This window comes from Notolabrus celidotus, chromosome 19 (assembly GCF_009762535.1).
Source record: "Notolabrus celidotus isolate fNotCel1 chromosome 19, fNotCel1.pri, whole genome shotgun sequence".
NCBI classification, from domain to species: Eukaryota; Metazoa; Chordata; class Actinopteri; order Labriformes; family Labridae; genus Notolabrus; species Notolabrus celidotus.
Window position 1 is genome coordinate 17,432,647 of NC_048290.1, and position 21,371 is coordinate 17,454,017.

Below are 21,371 nucleotides of genomic sequence, written 5' to 3' on the forward strand. Positions count from 1 at the left end.
TTAGTTTATGTTTTTATGTTTCTGTTTATCTATTTGCGCAATAAAAAAAAATACACACAAAAAAGAGCAAAAATAAATAATATACAGTGCAGGAAGAGGCAGAAAACTCAGAGAGCTTATTTGAAGCCTCCACCCAAATAGTTTTCTAATATCAAAAAATAATTTAAAAATACTAAATTGACACATATAAAGACAATAGTTGATATTAAACATAAAATAACATAATAATATACAAAATCAACAGTTAATATGAATGCAGTTATTACATCAACATAATTTAAAAGTACAGAATGAATATGATGTGTAGTTTGATTAAATATAAATAGAAAAAAAACTACTTTTTTTTAAAATGTGTCCTACTTCTGTGGTATTTAAAGAGGACCTAGGAATAATAGTTTAAACTTTAGATACTGTTTTATTATTGCTTTTTCTTGCATCACTCTTTACTTCCTTAGTGAAAAAAATAATTGACGATATAATAAATGTATAATCTTAACATTAAAGACACTAAACGACACCAGCAGTAGGTTTATATTCTGTTTATTGATTTCAGACACCTGTGCCTGTGTAGGAACAGTGCATATTGTACAAGAAACACAAAGCTTTTACATCGACAGGGCGAGTACATGAAAGTGACACACAGTGTATGTTCAGGTTTATATAGAGGAGTAATCTCTTACACGTTAAACACACACATATACAAATAAGTGAAGATATTTCCTGAAACATGCTGAGATGTTGAGTTAAGAGCACTTGGTTATTAGTGATGGTTTAACACAGGGCGCTGTGTCGTTCGTGATTACACAAATGCATTGGATATAAAGAGAGAGGTCACATAGAAGCTACAGTGAGGTCTGAAGTGGATCACAGCAGGAGAATCAGACTCCTGTCCAGCGAGAGTGGTTAGCATGATTGTTGTGATGTGAGTGATTGTGGTTGTGTTAGTTGAAACAGGAATATATGCACAACCGCAGCACAAGAGCGTACAGAGGCGTAATCTGATCTGAGGCCCTCTGCTGTCTTCCTCCAGTTTCCTTCTCTATGCACGGTCCTATCCTCTCAACAGAGGCATTAAACGCCTCCAAAATAAAAACAAAGAGCTAAAGTAAGAGTCTAAATCTGTAGGACTACTTCACAACTTTAGTATTGCACATTCATTAAGCTTGAGGAGCGACTGCGACCACAGAGCAGAGGACAAAAAAGGTCAACAGGGATTATGATTTTCAGTCCTTAACAAGGGTCGGGTTATGTCATATTGAATACTACATTTCCCATCATGCAACTCAAGAGCTCTTTAAATACAATCCTGCAAGAAGGCTTGTACTGGGTTCCTTCCTCAGGCGTTAAAAATTATAGTTTGAAAAGGAAATAACAAAGAGCACAAACGAAAGATTAAATAAAATGTAGAGTTCCCTCTTTTAGAAATGGCTGATTAAAAGTGAAGCTCCCTCTGCAGCTTCACAAATACACAACAGTTATATTCCAGCATGAGGAGTTATCATAACCCAAACTATATCTCCTTTGACCGATTGATTTTCCAGCAGGTCCAGATGCCTCTGACAGAAGCAGTAAGTATAATGACAGCTTGAAACAGACATGCATTGGTGACACAAAGACGTCGAGTGATAGCACGAATGTAAAACAACCATCAGTGAGCCTGTGACGGGTTTAACAGACGATCATGCAAACAGAGCGTGTTTGGAGTTAAGTGTTCAATATGCTCAGCGCGGTCTGCAGCACATGATGGAGATCACAGCTAAGCATGGAGCAGTCTGTATGTTTAACATCCTTTCATTAAGATAGTATTATTATCATATGTGATTATTTCCCTTTCAGACACCCTAAAGAATCTGGGCTCAGGTTAAAGCTCCTGTGAGGAACTTTCAGTTTGGGGTGAGTTTGGCGCCCCCCTGTGGACAAAGCTGTACCTGCATGTTTCTAATCTGGTCCTGCTCATGTTTAAGAAGTTTCTGTTTAACAAAAAATCTCATCCAGTATTAAAATTCTGATCCCTGGTGCCGGTTGGTCTAAGGGTTTAAGTGCACGACACATTTAGAGGCCATCGTTCGACTCTCAGCCACGACTCTCCACATTTCCCAACATGTCTCTCTCAAGCTGTCCTATCTAATGAAATATAACTCTAAAATCAGCATCATATCGTCCGCAAATATCCCTCATGAGTTGGGCTCATTTTAAAGCTCCTGTAAGTGACTTTCTGTGGACAAAAGGCATTTTTCAACCGGAGGACCTTTACCCCTGAACTACATGCGTTTCGACCGGTTGACCCTAAATTTCTCAAAATTTAGTTCAGGGGTAGAAAATGTCCCCCCAAAAAGCCCCTGCTGGGGGGGGTTGCACAATCTACCCGGGACTTCAGCCCGCGGTTGAAACACACCTAAAGCCGTACCTCCAGCTCTTTTCAAATCTTGTCCTGCTCATGTTGTAGTATTTTTGTAACAAAGAGTCTCATCCTGCTGTCAGTTTAACCGTCACATGACTGAATCTCTGCCATAAAAACATAAAAAGTCTGTTCTACACCCTGCAGCTGATCACTTGGTCCCACACCGACCCTGCGGCGGTGCTTTCAGGGGTTAAAATAACATTATAGTTTGAGACTTTCTCATGAACCAGTCGAAAACTCCTCACAGGAGCTTTAAAGGGTGTTGCTTTGGTTCACGACCGACTAAAGACTTTGTGGAAAGAAGTGATTTCCATGAAAAGGCACACATCATTGAAGATCTACGATAAGGCAAAGAACAGTCTTCAGAAAGTGAGAAGTGGCTCTAAATATATAAAACAGAAACAGACGAAATGAAACAATAAAAATCATCCTCTGTTTCTGCTGTAACTTCACACAGTACTGTTTGGTTAATACGGGACGTGGCTCAGCTAGAAGCTCTTCTACACATGACGCTTTAGCTCGCAGCAGCTTTATTACCATGCATGAATACAGAGCGCTGCAGTCAGATGAAGAGGAGGAGGAAGATGAAGGTGGTTTAGCCGTGAAAGAGGCGGATACGCTGAGATATGTTGCTACGACACAGAGGGCAGTTCTGCAGGGCGTCGTTGCAAACCTGACAGCAGCACACGTGACCACACGGCAGGAAGATGATCTGAGACTGAGAGACGAGAGGGAAACACTCGTCAGTCAGTTTTTCATTTTATACACTTGAATGCTGCAGACTTTCAAGGGTTAATCAGAGCACACAGTTATGAAGAACAACACTGAGAGAGTTTCTTCTCAGGCTTGGACCAGCTCTTAGTTATGCTGCTACAGGCTTAGACTGACACACTGGGACCCTGTCTTTCCCTCTCTCTCCTTTGTCTGCCTGTCTCTTACTTTAACTCTTCCTGTCCCATTAAAGTTACTAACCATAGACCTTTCTGGAGTCCATGAGCTCCCTTGTCTCATAGGTTCCTCTGGATCTCTGCTGTAGACTGCATGCTGTTGTTTAATTTCCCACATGTAGTGTTTAATAGATAACAAAGTGTATTGATCCTCATATATTTGTCATTGTCACGTTTCATAAGCAACAGTTTCTTGATTTGAAGCTTTATTTCCCTCTGCTGCTGTGGACGTGCCAGACTCCAGCTGCTACAATCAACTACTATCTGTCTCACCACTATCATCTCTCTCTCTCTTCGTCTCCCTCTATCCCTCTTTCCAACACGGTCTCAGCAGATGTGTGTCTAACATGAGTCTGGTCCTGCTGGAGGTTTCTGCCTGTTAAAGGAAGTTTGTCCTTGCCACTGTAACTTGCTAAATGCTGCAAAGTGCTCTGCTCATAGTGGATTAAGATGAGATCAGACTGAGTACTGTCTGTAAGATGAGAATGGATCTGATCCTGTCTTGATGTTTGTTCTATGTTAAGTGGTTCTGTAGGTGTTCTTACCCCTGTCTCCATGCAGACCACGCACTCGGAGCTCCCTGGTCCCTCCACAGGGCTTGGGGCTGAGGGGGTGACAGGGGTCCCCGGGGATGGCGGAGGGCTGGGGATGTAGATTGTTGAGGCGTTGGGGATCGATGGAGGAGTGGAGGGAAACGGAGCAGAGGGGGCGACTTCCTCCTCCTCTTCCTCCATCTGAACAGCTTTACAAGCTCCAGCTGGAGGATGAGACAGTTCATGAACATCACCTATAAATATTTGATGAAATAAGAGTTACTAACTTTAACTCCTCTGTGTGTTAGCTGTTAGAGCTCAGCGTGATCGTGGAGAGTTATCTTGCATGTCTTACATCTAGTATAAATGTAATATATATGGTTTTAAACATACCTGCAGGCTTGTGATCTCGAGCCCACTTCAGGAGAGCTTTCTGGATTCCTACTTCACTGATGCCGAGCTGGGACAGAGAGAAAGAGAAGATGATTATTATTTCATATTCATTTCACATTTCTCTGTGCAGCTGAGCTGTCGTTAAAGGAGTATTGCAGCACATATTTGAGGAAACTGTTTAAGAGATGATGCAGCAGACGAACCTTCTTGAGGTCAGAGGAGTTCATGTGAAGCAGCGCCTCAGTGGTCACTCTGTGGTGAGCGAGGACCGGCAGGTAGTGCTGAGAGGACAGTCTGCAGAGCAGGTTCACCAAGTCCTTCTCCACCCCGGCTTCCTGCGATGAGAGAGAGAACAGTTCAGAGAGTTTCAAGATGTTTCTGCTAGAAAATTTCAATTTTTCATTGCTTTTACCGGTGCCTGGTTGTAATATATTATTCCCGCCAGAAGGTGGCTATAGAGCATCTTAAAGCTCTTTGCTAACTGCATTAACTAACTGAAGAAGAAAAAAACTTAAGCGGTAATCGCAGTGATGTTCTCCGTTTCTGAATCTCACACTACCACACACGTATTTCCAGCGACTGAGCATGGCTGTAAAATGTAAACACGCCACGAAGATCGAGTCCAAGGCTGTCAGTGCCCGCTACTAGCAGCACCTCGTCCTGCTGCTGGTAAACGTGACTGCCACACAAACGGGCCAGGTGTCTGTTAGTAATTTGTGGGGGGGAGGTGATTATTCGAATAATCTTTGAATACACGAATATGAATGAATCGAATAGTATTTTGGCTTGAAATGCCCATCCCTAGTTTCTGCGCCCCCCCCTCTCTGATCTGATACAGTACCTGCATGCGCAGAGACAGAGGTTTGGCATCCAGAAGTCTCTGGTACTGAATCATCCAGTAGTTCTGCTGGCTAGACTCAGACTTCTTCTCCATCTCCGCCTGAAAGACAAAAAAACGACTTGTGTTTAAAGACTGCCCACAGTCTGACAGCTCAGAAACAGAAGATGTTTCCTCACCAGAACGCCTCGCAGCTCCTGCTCTCTCTGGTCTCTCTGCTTCAACATCTGCTGCAACAAATCACTGAGAGCTGACCGCTGCTCCACCAGGACCTCCTGCACACACACGTCCACACAAACACAGCATCATGTCAGGTACAAACACACACGAGAGAATCACTGCGCTTCTGAAGTCTGCACAAAGCATACGCTGACATGGAGCAATGACGTGACTTTGCAAAACAAAAGAGAACCAACAGGAAGAAGAAATAATCGGGTTCATGTGGGAGGGCAAAGAAAGAAGGCGTGACACCCACCTGCAGGTTCTCAGCGTCCAGATTCCTTTTTTTAACCTCCAGTTTAGTCAGCTGCATTAACTCATTCTCTATCAGTTTGATCTGGGGACAGTGGAGAGGCAGACATGAAGCGAGCAGGGAGTCAGGATGAGAACACTGATGAAATGAGTCTGTCTGCTGGAAATATTAACGCCTGAGAGTTTGAATAAAACACTCTAGAGACGTGAGTAAAGATGGATTAGTCATGGAGGATGAGGCTGAAAAATAATAGCAAAAGAAACACGTCTCATGATGCAATCTTTCCCTGCTCTCTTTGAATGCTTTTAGAAAGATCATTGTAGCTGCACGAGGGAAGATAAGCACTGCTACACCTCTATCCTGAGTCTGACTCTCCCGTCCTACTGCACCATAAACAGCTGATATAAAAACATGATTCTGAATCCTGCATTTCTTTGTGTAACGTTTCATGGGATGTGCTCTGAAAGAGAAAAGAAACAGAGAGCGCTCAGTCAGCCTCCAGCCGTCAGCACAGACCTGGTTGCGGATGTATCCGTGCACAGCGTCTTTCTGCAGCTGCAGAGCCTGGAAAGCCGCTTTCTGCATCTCCTCCTGCAGAGAGACACAGAAGACAACATCAGTCACATGGTTTCTGCACAGAGTGACGGAGACTCTCAGCTACAAGATGCTGCTCCTTTGTGATTGTTTTCCAGGATATTTTCTGATTTGTGCATCTGAACTGTCTTCACACTCTAGCTGCACATCCTGTTGTCTCTCCATCCTCTACGTCAGCAGCAGGTTTCATGAAGACTCAACATAACACAACTCATGTTTTGAAATGTTTCACTCGATACTCCATTGTTACAAAAGACAATCAGTGTTAGGACGAAGGAAGCTCGCAGATGATGTAACGTTTTGCAAGAATCTCAAACTGAGAGAGTGAAGGAGGACGAAGGAGGAGCCAGCAGCACGTAAACTTTTGAAGCAGTGTATGAAACCCAGACGTCTCTCTCTCTGATCTCCTGCAGAGAATGCATCAGACAATAAACCGGGCTCGACATACCTCCTGTAGGATCTGAGCGATGGCTTTTGATTTGTCCAATACTTGGAGGGAAAGCATCTTATCGAACTTCCTGTCCAGACTCTCCATACTGTGAAGACACGAGGAGACAGAAACATGAAGTTTACAACACGTCCTGAAAGCTGTTTGTTGTGCTGCGTGTGCGTTTGTGCGTGTGTGCATGTGTCTGACCTCCTGTGGGCCTCATTGACCAGGCTCTTTCTGCGGAAGTCACTGGCCTCCTGCAGGAGACTCATGGAACAGCTGTCTGACAGCATCTTCTGCATGGCCGCTGAGACAGAGAGAGAGAGAGAGAGAGAGAGAGAGAGAGAGGAGAGAGAGAGAGAGAGAATAAGAAACAATCAAAGTGTTGGCTCTGCAACTTAAATGACAGTTACACGTGACTTCCACCACATCCATGTCCAGCCGTCTGTGACCCGCTGCGGTCCTCCTCTCCTCATCCATGTTGTCTTACTGGTCCTCTGAAAACCTCTGACCTGTTGACTTCAGGCTTGGCTACGCTCATCATGACGGTTTGTTGTTGTAGTTAAGTGAAATACGATCTGGTGATAACACAGAGTGTTTTATTCTGAAAATTAACTGGATGTTTTCATTTTGTTTTGGTGCTTGACTTCCTGTCCTGCTCCATCTGCTCTGTTGAGATTGATGCATCATGCTCCGACATCCGGCAAAAATAGAAGTCTTGTGTATCTGATTCGGAGGGCTCCGACCTGCTGGATCAGAGACACAGCCGGAAGGCAATGGAGCAGATCCAGTGTAAGTTAACACATTGACTAGAATAGAAACCTATCAGATCTCGTGCTGTGACGGAGCGGAGACGGAGCGGACACGTAACTGGTGGAATTTGGTCATTAGCATAAAAGACATCTTCTGTAAAAGACCGGCGTTGAAGGATGGAGTAAGCTTGCAGAAACTAAACAGGACTAACTTCTCTGGATCTTAAACTTCAGAGAAGTGAAAATATAACATATGTTCTTCTCGTAGAGATGAAATAAGAACTTCTTCCTGTTTTAATAAAAGAGTCAGAGCGTGTGGAGTAAAGACTGAGCTGTCATGGGCATATAGCCTCTCACCTGCCACGTCCCTCCTCCTCAGTGAGTTGGTCTCCTCCTGTGTGATGGCCGTCAGGTGCTCCATACGGATCCTGAGGGACACAAAGTCAACATCATCAGTGTTTACTCCCCGTAGTATCTGATGGACAGGCGTTTTCTGTTTTTCAAACACGTCAAGGGTTAATGAGCCGGTGATTTGCAGAGCAGTCTCTGTCTTCAGACTTTCCTTATCGACACATCACACACACAATTGAGAGTGTGATAGGATGTCACTCAAAGTTGATTAACAGAGACGTCTTTAGTTTCAAAGTTTTAAATCTGAACGATTCGTTTCAAATCAGGAGTTGGAATCTTAAAAGCTCGACCTGCAGATGGAGCACAATAAGTCGAGCTTTTGTCTCTGTTGTCCTCCTTTTTTGTGCATCCTACAGAAACATAGTTCTATAAATAGCTCCGGTCTGCTGATGGTCTGAGTGTTGCTCTCTCCAACAGATCTGGATGTTATGGATCTGTGCACTTACCGATCCTCCTCCATGGACTGAAGAAACTCTGCACTCTTCTTCTGCCTGCAGAGATCAACACAAACACACAGCGTTTAGAGACTCAGATGTCCTCCGTCATGTGACACAGATCAGAGACTCTGCTCTGTATGACTTGCCTGTTTTTGTCCATGAGCATGTTGCTGATGCGGCTGCTGATGTTGTCCTCGGCGTTTCGGACTTTCTCCAGCACCAGCAGCCGGTCGGCCTCCTGAGCACGCTGCTGCTGACAGACGCCCTGAGAGACGCGCTCCTGCTCCTGCACGGCATAGAGATTATACACACATGTGAAGCTTAGATCAACACAGAACAGAGAAACGGCTTCAGAAAACTCCTAAAGATCAACTTCTAACATTTAAACAGCAAAACAGATCCTCTTCAGGTTGCTGTTAACGTCTCTGAAGACTAAAGAGGGATCTGAAGGGTTTTAAAGCTAGATATAAGTCGTGATACAGATTCAGGTTAGAGCTGTTGCGTACCTGTCGCACCGAGTTGATGATGTTCTCCTTGCGAGACGTGTTCATGAGGACAAGCTGCGTGTGCTCCTTCTGCTTCTCCTCCAGGTGGCGCTCGAAGGCGAGTTTCTCCTGCTGCTTCTGCTCCTGAGGGACGGAGAGAGAGACAAGTCTGTTTCAACGTCTGATGCAAAGGAGCCGTCACACCTCAAGTTTCAGACAGTGAGATGAGGAATAAACAAAACGACGACTTAATCTACAGATTCACAAACTTCCACTAGAGTTGAAAATGTGATAAACGATTGTGATGCTTTGGAAGAGAAAACTGTTCTTTAGTCGCATGCATCTTAAAATCATGCAAGATTGGAAAGATAAAACACTTTTGAAATCAAAACTTGGGACATCTCAAATCTAAATATGTGCAGCAGAGAGCGCCTGAAGACGAGCTGACCTTGCAGGAGTCACTCACCTTTCTCTTCTCATAGGCACTGAATTTATTCTGCAGAGGAGAGAAGAGATACAATTCATGTTCTGGTTTCAGCATCAGTTATTGATGTTAAAGCAGCTGTGAATCATGTCCGAGTGTACCTGCCACGCCTCTTCCGCACCATCCAGACAGTCAGCGTTCTGTTTGCCCCAGTCGCTCTCCAGCACAGGGAGGAGGTACTGAGACGGGGGGCGGTACTCCTCTCCCAGCTCTGAAAACCAAGAAGTCAAACATTAGTCCCTTCTTCCAGACTCCAGCTGCTACAACTACTACTATCCGTCTCACCACTATCATCTCTCTCTCTCTTCATCTCCCTCTATCCCTCTCTCCAACACAGTCTCAGCCGATGTGTGTCTAACATGAGTCTGGTCCTGCTGGAGGTTTCTGCCTGTTAAAGGAAGTTTGTCCTTGCCACTGTAACTTGCTAAATGCTGCAAAGTGCTCTGCTTATGGTGGATTAAGATGAGATCAGACTGGGTCCTGTGTAAGATGGGACTGGATCTTATCCTGTCTTGATGTTGGGTCTTTGTTAATAATAGAACATAGAGTATGGTCTAGACCTGCTCTGTTTGGAAAGCATCTGAGGAGAACATTTGTTGGAATTTGGTGCTATATGAATAAAGATTGCAGTATTCATGAGTAACAAAGTGACCCCTCACCGCTGCACAGGAAGCGTTGGATGCTCTCTGTTCCCTCCGTGCACACAGACACCGGAGGATAAGACATGGAGGCAGCATCGAGTGTAAAGCTCTGTGAAAGCATGAACACAGGGTTGGAGTCAAATCAAAGTTCTTATTTTTCTTGTTAGTTTGATTCCAGAGTTACAAACCTCCAGCGTGCGGATGTAGGCCACAGCTTTGGGCAGCTGCTCGATCTTGTTCTCACTCACGTCCAGAGTCCTCAGGCTGCTCAGAGAACCGACGGAGGCTGGCAGCTCACTGAGATGATTACCTTCACAAGATAAAAACATCACAAACATTTACTCATGCTCATGTTCTGTAGAGTGAGCAGGGAGCAGGAAGCTTGGTACCTTTCAAATTAAGAGTCTGCAGCAGCCGCAGGTCAGCGATGGAGTCAGGTAGAGTCTTTATTCGGTTCTTCTCCACATTCAGGATCTGAGAGGAGACACCAGCACGTCCATGACGTCTCGTTCAAACTTCATCTGAGGCAGGAGTAACTTCAGAAAAGACTTACCTGGAGTGATGACAGCTTCCCGATGTCCTCTGGGAGAGAGGCAAGCTTGTTGTTGTGCAGATCCAAAACCTAATGAGGGAGAAACTTCAGTCATGAGTCACAAATCAAATCTCACGCAACAAATGGATCCTAGATATCTCTAAAACCATCACAGGCCCAAAAGAGAGGCTTACTAAACACGCTCATGTTACCTTTAAGGTGAAAAGATTAGTCATGTCACTTCCTTTGGGCACGAATGACCTCAGCTCGTTGCTGTGGAGGATGAGGACCTGAAGGAGAGCAGCAGAGGGCATGAGACAAGGGATGTCCGACAAGTGGATCTGCAGCTGTTCAGTCTTTATGGAAAATGAGTCGACTTGGATCTTGCACACACTCTTTTACTATCTCTTCCCACTACTTTAGTTTATTTGATTTTCCTCATTCCTTCTTTTCCTCTCTTTTCCTTTCTTTTCTTTCTTTTTCTTTATTTACCTCTTTATTTCTCTACTTCCTTATTTTTTTATGTATATATTTTGCTGCCTTGGTCCACAGTATCTTGTAACCTCTTGAGTCCTTTGCCTCCCTCCTCGTCCTTCCACCACAGATTTATCAATGGATAGAAAAGGGTAAAAACACCCTGAACTGTCCCACCAGGATCAAGAATCACCTCACCTTGCCTTAGATCTTGCATGCACGTGTCTTTTAAAGTTTATGCTAACTGGTTTTTTTATCACATGGCCTCAGGATGCTTTCTTTGCATTTTACAGCCAATCTTGTGTTACTCTCACCTTCTTCTGCAGAACCCTGCAAATGGCAAAGGCACCTGAGGGAACCTGTGGAGGAAGAGGTCATAGACATCATTAGGGAGAGAGAGAGAGAGAGAGAGAGAGAGAGAGAGAGAGAGAGAGAGAGAGAGAGAGAGAGAGAGAGAGAGAGAGAGAGAGAGAGTGTGCTTCTGAACAAAGGACAGTTTCATGTTAAATCCACTGCAACAGGCAGATACAAATCGATCACCATGGAACGCTAACTGACGAGGAATCACTGGGACTATCTTTAAAAACTATAAACATCTCAACATAAATTATTTTAGATTAATAAAATAATCTTTAATCAACGTGTTTGTATCTTCAGTCAGTAGCCGGGTAATATGCGAGATAATGTAATCCCCTGACACGCTCTCTCACGGCTGACTGGGACACTTTCAATCAACAGATCTGTGTTTCATGTGATCACTACAAATAAAGTGACTGCACCAGCAACACCTGAGCTTCTCCTACCTTGAAAAGTCCAAATATCTGCTTTCTAAAGGATGCATGATCAGATTAATCGTCTTTCTTTAGCAAACTATTTTACTGAATGAAAGATCTGCTAAGACATCCTTTATGATCCCATTTCACAAATGCCTTCATCGTTTCTTTTGACCTTTGACAGACGTAACATTTGCCAAACCTTCTCAGAGACTTTTACGTCTTCATCTTTATGCTTTAATTACATTTTATAGTCAAAAGTAAAGCAAGTTTGTGAGCATATCATGCAACTTAGTCCAGAAAAACTGATGCATGCTTTGTCTGCAAATGAAAAGGGCTAAGGTGGCTGGAATGTCATATTTGCGTGAATGCCTTTTGACATGCATGATCTATGTGACTCTAAACTACGTCATAATAACCGATAAAGTGATTGATTGATGTTTAGAAAGGTGCCACAGCTAAAAAGGATACATACACATGATTAGAAGTGATAAAAGTCAGGCGTCTGTCTTTCTGCGTTTCTCTCTCAGCAGTAAAAACAAAGATTTCAGTAAAGCGTGCACCATGAGGAAGCAGCTGAAGCTTCATCAAGTTTGACTACAGGATGAAACTCACCTCAGAGAGCTCACACCCTGAGACGTCCAGGATGTCATCAGCACCGGCCTCCTTAGACTGCAGCACAAAGAGAAGGGAGTTAGCATGTTTGGAGAAAGATGCTACGGAAGAAAGCACATCCACGGTTATTATCTCCTCACCCGGGTCAGCTGGTACTCCAGCCTCTTCTGAGAGTCCTCGCTGGGCTTCCTCTTCTTGAAGAACAGAGGCATCGTGAGTTCTGCCAGTTCTGCTGTCTCTCTCTCTCTCTGCCCGCTGAAGCTCCCCTCCTCTGCCCCCACGCTCTTTAATTAGATCTACTCCAGAGGACTGACGGACAGCACTTCCTGCACCGAGGACGGCCTGCCTGCACACTGGAGGCTGCAGAAGAAGAAGAGAGCATGTACATTAGAGCTGAATCATTCGTTTCTGACACTTTGAATCGACAGAACAAGCTCCAAACTAAAAAAAGTGACAGTCATAACTCTGTAAAAAAGCTCGATGATGGATGTGTTTGTGTGCAGGAGAATTAGCATTCAGTCTGAGTCTCATGTCTGGCTGCCTCTGCTTCAAATGTTTGTCCCCACTGGCTCTTAGGAACTAAACCCGTCTCTCTTATTGCTCCACTCTGATCGCCTGCTTGTCTCAAATTGTCTCTAACAAACAGATGGTTTATGGCGTTTTAGCATCTGGAAAAAAGACGTTAGATATCTCTGGATAGCTGACACAGGAGACTTCTTATCAGGATACCACTATCAGCATGTTTGTTTACCAAAATGCACCAAACTTCCTCAGAGCATAAAGTCCAGAAAACTATTATCAGGTGATTCACAAACAAGTGTGCACACTTGACAGTTCTCTCAGCATATTCTGCAGACATCAGTCATCGTTACAAGAATTTATCAACCCTGAATGATCATTTTAAATATTTTTAAAGAAGTTAATTGATGAGAAAGAGCTTTCGAAGAACCTCTGCAGAGTCCTGCATGGTCACAGAAAATATTTAATTTCATTCAAGCACAGACTCAACTCAGCTGTATTTATATAGCACCTTTCATACATGATTATAAATAAAATACTTAAAAAAAAAAAAAAAAAAAATTCAGTAAAATTTATAAAATAAGTAAGAGTAGAAAGAAAAGTTAAAAATAATAAAGTGTTAAAAATATCAGATAAATGGGTCGTTGACAAATAAGCCTCAAAAAAGGTTTTTTTTAAGTATTTCCAGGATGGTCGCAATGCATATTTCTTTGTCGGAGTAATGTGTTCTAACAAGGCTTGTACGTTAAACAGCTTTTTTAAGTGTTTCACTTGTTTTTTTTACCCTTTTCTCAACTTAAACACCCAAAAAATGTCAGGTGGCGCAACCTGATATTTGTCAAAATATATGTACTTACCTATCATTTATTCTAACTGAAACTTTTAGTAAGTATCCCTTAGAGTGGTTACAGTGCTTTACACATTTTTATTTTGTGAATATATTGTTTATTTACAACATATTAGGATTTTTGCATTCTACTGGCCAGGTTTAAAATATAACTTTTACAGTTTTAGGTTGGTTGTACTACCTGACATGGAAAGTGTTAACGTACACCTACAAGTTGATAAAAGCTATTCTATTATCATTTAAGAGACATCTACAAACCTTTTAACTCAGCCATGACAATAAGCTGGGGTCCTCTGAATTATTTCATATGTTGAAGTCCATTATAACTACTTACTTTCAAAATAAAAGCTCCTTAATTCCGGTGGTGCCACCCTGACATTTGAGAACATGCAAATTACCGGAAAAAAGTTTTTAAATAACCTTAGGTGCCTTTAAACTATTGATATTAATGAAATTATGTTTATTTCAAAGCTTGTATATGTAAAATTCTGCCATGGTTGTTTTAATTTGAATTTATTATTATTAAAATACATTTTGTTATAGTGCTTTAAGTCAGTTCCCTTGCTCGGACGGCTGCGCCACCTGACATTTTCAGGGTTTGAGATATATAAATATAAAATAAATCTCAATATTTGAATGTACTGAAATTGTATTTAAAATAACCAGATTTTATAGAATCAATTGATTTATGTCTTAAAAATAACTAATTATTACAAAAGAAAATAATGGATTCGGACACAAAAATATGCACGTCATGTCAATGACCCAAATACAATAAATAAATAGATGAATAAATAAACGATTAAATAAGATAAATAAATGTTGTAAGTAATGTTTAAAATAATAATAACAGACGTATTGTTTACAATCGTAGAAATATATCCTTGCTGAGGCTTTGAGAGGTTTTAAATGTGTTAAATATGAAGTTAAGTAACTCCCATCATTCTGCCATGAATCTAAAATATAAGTAATGTTGACTTCTATCACAACATGTTCATTTAACTCAAGTTCCTTAGTGTGTGACTGTGACGGAATAAGTCAGGATCTTTAACTGATGGTGTTTTTAACACCTAGTATACTTTAGTTAATGAGTATTTAGAGGACAACAGAGAAAACATCCCTGACATGAAACTTCCAGAAACAACCTGTACAGAATGTTTATAACAGCAGAAGAGGAGAATTGTACCTGATTCGGTCGTTACCTTTAAGCCTATCATGTACAATAACAGTTGACCTGAAACATGAACCTGTGAAAGGTTCATGTTTCAGGTGTTAGACCCTCTCCTGTTCACTCCTCATGCTGAGCCGGAAGCCAAACAGAGGCTGGTCTCTCTCTTTTACGCCCATGCTGGGTTATCGTGTATCTTGTAAATGCACGCCTCCTCTCAGACCTCACAGCTCAACACTGAGGTTTATCTTTAACTTTTTAAACTTTCACTCGTCTCTGTTTAGTGTATGAATGTGTTGTTGGTCTTCCCTGTCGACACGTAGACTAAAACACTAACATATCTTTATTTAGAAGTCTATTTCAGGTCCTCTTCCTTCGGTCCTCCTGCCTTTATCAGACAGAAGAGTACGGGAACTTACAATCTTTGTTTCCAGGATTCTTACTGACTGTGGCAAAGGTCAGAGCGTCGCTTTTACTTAAAATGACTTACAAAGAGAGTTGAAGCTGAATGAACGGGTCTTACTGGGTGATGTTAAAGTATTTGGAGGCAGACGCATCAGGCTGCAGGTTACTTGTCATGTATTTAATCTCAGAAAGATGCAGACACTGTAATTCATGCTTTTATTTCCAGCTGTATTGATTATAACTCCTGTTTTACTAGTTTGCCAGTTTCTTTCAGATTGATTTTAAAGTCCTTTTAATTGTTTGTAAAGTTCTTAACAGCCTTGCTCCTCCGAACATCACAGATCTCCTGTCGTTTTATGCTCCTGCTCGATCACTGAGGTCCTCGAATGCTTCTGTTTAAATGTGTTCAACACGAAGAGAGAGAGAATATTCTGACTCTCAACTCTCTGCCTCTGGATGTTTAAAATACAAGCTCCCTGTGAGTTTTTCAATGCAAACTACAAACCTACCTTTTTAATCTAGCTTTTAATTTGGAGGAATCTCATTTTAAACCCTGGACTGCATTACTATAATCTTTATTTTAAAATATATTTAATTATCTTATCTGTATTTCTGCATTTTATAGAGAGGTATCTCCATAAACCTGCAATGTCAAGGATACCTTTATTCTATATTGTTGTTTTTTTTATGATGTGAAAATCAAATCAAATAAATCTATTCATTTCTTATTTTTCTTAACTTTCAGATATTTTTAATTTTGCTTTCTACCCTTACTCATTTTATTGATTTTATTTTATTTTCAAGTATTTTTTTAGGATCACCATCTTCTTTAGTACGCTATTATTTTACCCCTTTCAGTTTTTTTCAATCAATCAATCAGAATTTATTTGTAAAGCGTTTTTCATACAGTGATAATGTAACACAAAGTGCTTTACATAAAAAATTATAATAATAATAATTCATAGGATTTATATAGTGCTTTTCTTGATACTCAAAGTCGCTTTACATAAAATATAAGTAAAAATAAAACAGGTGAATAAAACAGAACAAGGACAGAGGTTGGGCAGGGGTAAAGGTCATGTAATGTATGCTTTTTTGAAGAGGTAGGTCTTCAGGTGGTTTTTGAATGAATAAAATATAATATATTAAAAATATAAAAAAGGACTATAAAAATGTGTGTTAATAATAATAAAATAAATAGATAATTGAACAATAAAAAATAAGTTCCAAAACAAACTGAGGAAACGCTGTCATGATATCTTAATGAGGAAACACTGGAGGAAAAACAAATGTTAAAACTCAACACAGGAAATTGAACTCACCAAAATAAAATATATTAATATGAAATTAAAACACCAAAATGTTACACTAGTAAAATAATCTAAGATGCTACACTAAATGAAAAATAATAAAATATGAAAATGCACAAATGAATTAAATAAATGAAGAAATAATATCAAATTGTGTCTATAATAACTTAAATGAAGACAGTATATACTTTAAAAAGCAACTAAAACTTGAACTAGATAATAGATAAATAAGATTTCTGTCTCTTTTTTTATTTCTAATCTCAATGAGTTCTACTCCTTTCTTAAACACAGTCTGTTAATAAGATTGTATTGATAATCTCACGTTAATTCAGTAAAACAGATATTTATATATTTAACAGATTCTAGTGAGAGTTGGTCAGACAGTGGGTGGGGCATTTACCGTAAATACCGTAACTAATGTTACATCATTAATGTAGCTGGTTAAAGAACAAAAAAGCCTCACATTCCTCTAACATCATATATAAACACGTTATGAGTTACATAAACTAACATTAATATCAATAATGTGAATATTAGCTTCCATGCTAACTCCCATAAGAAACAGAGTGGAAGCTTATATGTTAGCTGTCTCTTTAACACTTCCCACTAAAGCCACAGTTACACAGCACACATACGAACATAAACTACACAATACAACACTTTGTTTTAAGGTAATAAGAACAGAAAGTGAAGCTAGCTCTCATACTCACAGAGTCTCTCCTCTGGAACGATTAACGGTCACTTCCTCGGGTTAAACGTTGAACATTAACATCCAGCTTAACGAAGGTAAGATCCGTGTCAGTTCTTAAAGGTAGAGAGGAATATAGACAGTGTAGTTACCGTTACTGTCCTTTTCTCATAAAGATGATAAACATAAAGAGATATTATTTATCATATTCTGTCTCATCATATCCAGCTGATTCTTCTTCTTCTCTGAAGTGAAATCACAACAACTACAGTAACTACATCGACTCTTCTTCTCCGATTCACTAAAGGTAGACTGTAGCTGGCGGTGAAATCACAGCGCCCCCTGCGGCCAGAGGTGTGAAGTGCATGGCCTACAGTATCATTTTTATACAGTCTATGGTATTATCTTACAACAGCTACAAATAACCTGCAAATAGCGGGAAAACGGATAGTAAACATTATTTACACAGTCTATGTAATAAACACATATTTTAACTAATGAAACGTAGAAATTAACACTGGTAGAGTAAAAGCCGAGTATTGAAAATGTTATTAGAGCGAAAGTATAAGATAAGATAAGATACTCCTTTATTCGTCCCACAATAGGGAAATTCATGGAGTTACAGCAGCAAACAAGAAGATGTACAGTACAAGAATTTCAACAAGAACATATATAGGAAAAAAATGTCTATCAGAGACGACAGATTGGACATAATTCTCCTGTCAGCCACCTCCTCCACAGGGCCCAGGACTGGGCTGGCCCTCTTCACCAGTTAGTTCAGTCTTGCTCTCCTGTATCCTGTCCGCCCACAGCAGGTGAAATCCTTCCAAAGTAAAAGCATTAAAAAGTAAGACGTTTTAATAAGAATCGTAATCAGAAATACTTATCTTATTGATAGAAATAAGGAATAAAATAAGAAAGAAAAGCGAATTAAATAAATCTGTTGATGTTTTTATAGTCACTGTGTTTCTATTTTCTTTATCTTACTCTGTCTTTTAATGTGTGTTGTTTGTGAAGTGTCTTTGAGTTTTTTGAAAAGCGATATATAAATAAAATGTATTATTATTATTATATTATTAAAAGTAAAATAAGTTAAAATATTATAAAGTGAAATAAAATGAAATAAGATAAATACAAGTAAAATAAGTTAAAAAAAATTATAAATTGAATTACAATAAAATACATAAAATAAGTGAAAACATTATAAAGTGAAATACAATAAAATAAATACAAGTAAAATAAGTTACAATATTATAAAGTGAAATGAAATAAAATAAAATAAATAGAATAGATAATTTAAATGAAAAAATGGCTAGAATTATGGTGATACTCAGTAAAGAACACATTTAGGAAGCTTTAACTTGTTCTTGAAAAGAGTCATGTGAATTTAATTAAATTTTATACCAGTAATATTAATATTTTTTATCTACACGTACTGCAAAAAAAGTTTTACAAGGGAGGAATTGATGATTATGATATAATTTATTGGGCTCTATGCACAAAATATACAATTGTATATCTTCTTGTTAATTTGATTAATATTACTATTATTCAGTCATATTATTGCAAATAATTGGAGTCAAAAGTAACTCTAAATGTGAGATAATGTTTAAAATTTAAATTTAAAATTGAAGAAAATAGAAAAAGCTGAAGGAAAATGCTTGTAACACAAAATACACTAGAATTAGAATTACATTCAAGCACTCACTATGTAGATCTAGATTCATTTAAGCTTTCTGGGAATCAGAAAACATGCAGTTTTAAACTTAAATTTTTGAAACTTGAAATTACAGTTTATATCAAGGAAAAACTTAGGTCAATAACTCTTTTAAAAACTGTAAATACATGTCTTCTCACAAGTGTCTCTATTGTGCATAATTTTTTTTCCCCCATAAAAACTTCATATTTAGCGTTATTTGATTTTGCTTTGTGCACTCATGTGAATTCTTCCGGGTTGCATCTCCACACTTTGTCCAGCAGAGGTCCCTCTCTTCATAATTATCACAGTTAGAAACTTAAAACATGCAAACATCTGGTAAAGATTACAGTCCCAGTTTTCTCTCTTATTTATTGACGTGACAAATGAAGCAGAAAAGTAACACATTAATTCTTTTAAAGGAAAATAACTCAGACAGTTTCATGTGTTTGGATGTGGTTCAGAGTCAGACCACATCTTAATGTCATCTGTTTGCATTTGGGTCAGAAACCCAATTTAAAATGTGCTGTGTTGTTCCTGCACATTAGCTGATGTGTAACTGTGGTTCAGACCGCACGAGAAACACAGTCACTATTAATATCCTCATAATTAAAGGTGATGACAGGAAGTGACAGAGTGGTTAAAACTGTTTCCACTAAGATCACCTTCAGTTAGAGACCTCTCATAACACGGCATCATTACATCACTGATTTGTTTTACAGGATGTGCATGTGAAGCTCTGTCTATGGTTTAAATTTAACATCATGTTATTGTGTCAAAAAAATATTTTACCTGAGAGGATGTGATCTAATAAAATAAATTCACCTCTGATAGACAAAGAACGGTCAACAGTGAAGTAAATGTAAATAATATGGCGAGCATTAATTGATTTTATAACTTGACTAAAGAGAACATGCTTCTGCTGATCTACTCCCTGCCTTGTGTGTTTCCCTCCAGTTTGATTGTCTGCAAGTGTAAAAAAAAAATAGCCTCCAGTACCTCAAGTGGCCACTAGAGGCTGGCTCCAAAAGTTAAGGAAACCCCATAGAACTCCATGTTAACAAATGAAATGATCTATAGTTTGTGCAAATTCATTACAAAATAGTTCCAACAGATTTATAGCCTGTAAATGCAGAATTGAAAACAGTGTGCACAGATTAAAAATCCAATCAGTGTGTATAGTCTGCTAATCTATGTGCTTAAAGTACAAACCTGTACCCACTGATTATAAACTGTGTGCATGATGTGAAATCGGCATGTACAGGTATTTAACTGTGCACATGGCGCTTTTTTCTTGACCTGGCGCCTGTAGATTTGACGGATAGGTGAGCTTGTTGTAGCCAGCAAGATTTGCTAGATTTGCAGGATTCATTTGCCACACTTGTTTGCTGAAATCTAGATTAGCCGAATGCAGTGAGCACTTCCAACATGGCGACCACCATCTTTGGACTCAGAGTAAAAATGCCTCTTCAGAAAACAATGACGTGAAACAGTGACGTCACTCGAGCTGTGTTTCAATCAATGTTTCAGTCAGTGGTTCATATATCCAGCCGACAAGTAGCGCCATGCACATATGTTCAGAGTCTTGTCTTTGACCCCTGAGTGAAATCATTGATCTAACTATGAGCTCTGTTTTTGGTCTCCTCCGACTCCTGAGAAACATGCAAACAATTTAAAAAACTTCATGGTCTAGAGTTTGTTGCTCTGTGGGTATTAAAGACTGAGTTTAGAAGATTTTGCTTGGAAATTTCATCCGAAAGATAAAAGGAGACAAAACAACAACATATTGGGCAGTAGAACCAAAACAACGAGCTGAAAGACAAAAAGATTTCAGACTGAATTCGCCATCAGCTCATCCCTCGTTTGTGTAAAAGTTACAACCTGAAGCATGACACTGATACATCCAGTTCAACCCTGCTTGTTTACGGGCACTTAGGTGATGACCCTTGTCCTCTTCTTCCTCTCCTCTGAGGATGCCTCAGGTGGTTTTCGTGTGTCGCTCATCATGAGGCTGATTAGAGTCACTCTGGTGGAGGAAGTGTGGAGCTTTGTTTGGAGTTAGATCAGAGCACCGAGTAGTGAAAGGCATGTTTAAAATTGCTCTCCATGAAAAGCACCCAGAACTTTTCGTCCTAGTATTTTCATCAGTTCCAGTTTTGGAGGATGAAACTGCATGAGCAAAGGAACAAGTCATCAAATTTTGCAGCAGATTAGACACAAAGAAGGATAAGAATGTCATTTTTATATATTCTTTAACGTTAGAGATATATGCAGACATATAAAGAGGTTGTTTGCGCAGATTTGCAAACAAAAGAAGACTCAAAGACTCTATTATTTTGTGTCACATGATAATAATCCAAGAACTCATTACTTCATTCAGTAGATAAGATCATTTTTGGACCTTGAGGGCAGGTTTTTGTTGTATTTTATTGCTGCTGCAGGATGAAGATGATGATGAGGAGGTGCTGTGAGTTTGAAAACTTGTACCTTCTTGAGTGAAACACAGAACATGTGAGAGGAAGTCTG

The 21,371-nt window shown here is 39.8% G+C and overlaps 1 protein-coding gene across 2 annotated transcripts; it reads right to left on the minus strand.

Annotated features, from left to right (window-relative positions):
• Positions 1-524: 524 nt before the first annotated feature.
• lrsam1 (leucine rich repeat and sterile alpha motif containing 1) lies at positions 525-17,440 on the minus strand. Of its 2 annotated transcripts, none has more exons than XM_034709589.1 (25): positions 17,172-17,440; positions 12,353-12,572; positions 12,213-12,269; positions 11,139-11,183; positions 10,563-10,640; positions 10,372-10,440; positions 10,208-10,292; positions 10,007-10,128; positions 9,837-9,927; positions 9,279-9,388; positions 9,160-9,189; positions 8,715-8,837; positions 8,355-8,494; positions 8,218-8,262; positions 7,718-7,788; positions 6,816-6,915; positions 6,627-6,714; positions 6,101-6,175; positions 5,588-5,668; positions 5,292-5,387; positions 5,116-5,214; positions 4,478-4,609; positions 4,275-4,341; positions 3,894-4,105; positions 525-3,119 (listed from the first exon to the last, which is right to left on the minus strand). In XM_034709589.1, exons 2-25 carry the CDS (start codon positions 12,422-12,424, stop codon positions 2,997-2,999), a joined length of 2,211 nt encoding a protein of 736 aa, XP_034565480.1. In that variant the 5' UTR covers positions 12,425-12,572; positions 17,172-17,440; the 3' UTR covers positions 525-2,996. The 2 variants fall into 2 exon arrangements, with proteins under 2 accessions (XP_034565480.1, XP_034565479.1); XM_034709588.1 differs by having other exon boundaries at positions 3,894-4,135.
• Positions 17,441-21,371: the final 3,931 nt, after the last annotated feature.

What these genes read in the sequence shown, in the direction of transcription:
- lrsam1 (XM_034709588.1), bottom strand. Translation starts at nt 12,424, where the DNA reads ATGCCTCTGTTCTTCAAGAAGAGGAAGCCCAGCGAGGACTCTCAGAAG. An exon ending in ATGCTCATGGACAAAAACAG is followed by an intron (nt 8,263 to 8,354) that starts GCAAGTCATACA and finishes TGATCTCTGCAG; the next exon opens with GCAGAAGAAGAGTGCAGAGT. An exon ending in AGGAGCTGCGAGGCGTTCTG is followed by an intron (nt 5,215 to 5,291) that starts GTGAGGAAACAT and finishes TTTGTCTTTCAG; the next exon opens with GCGGAGATGGAGAAGAAGTC.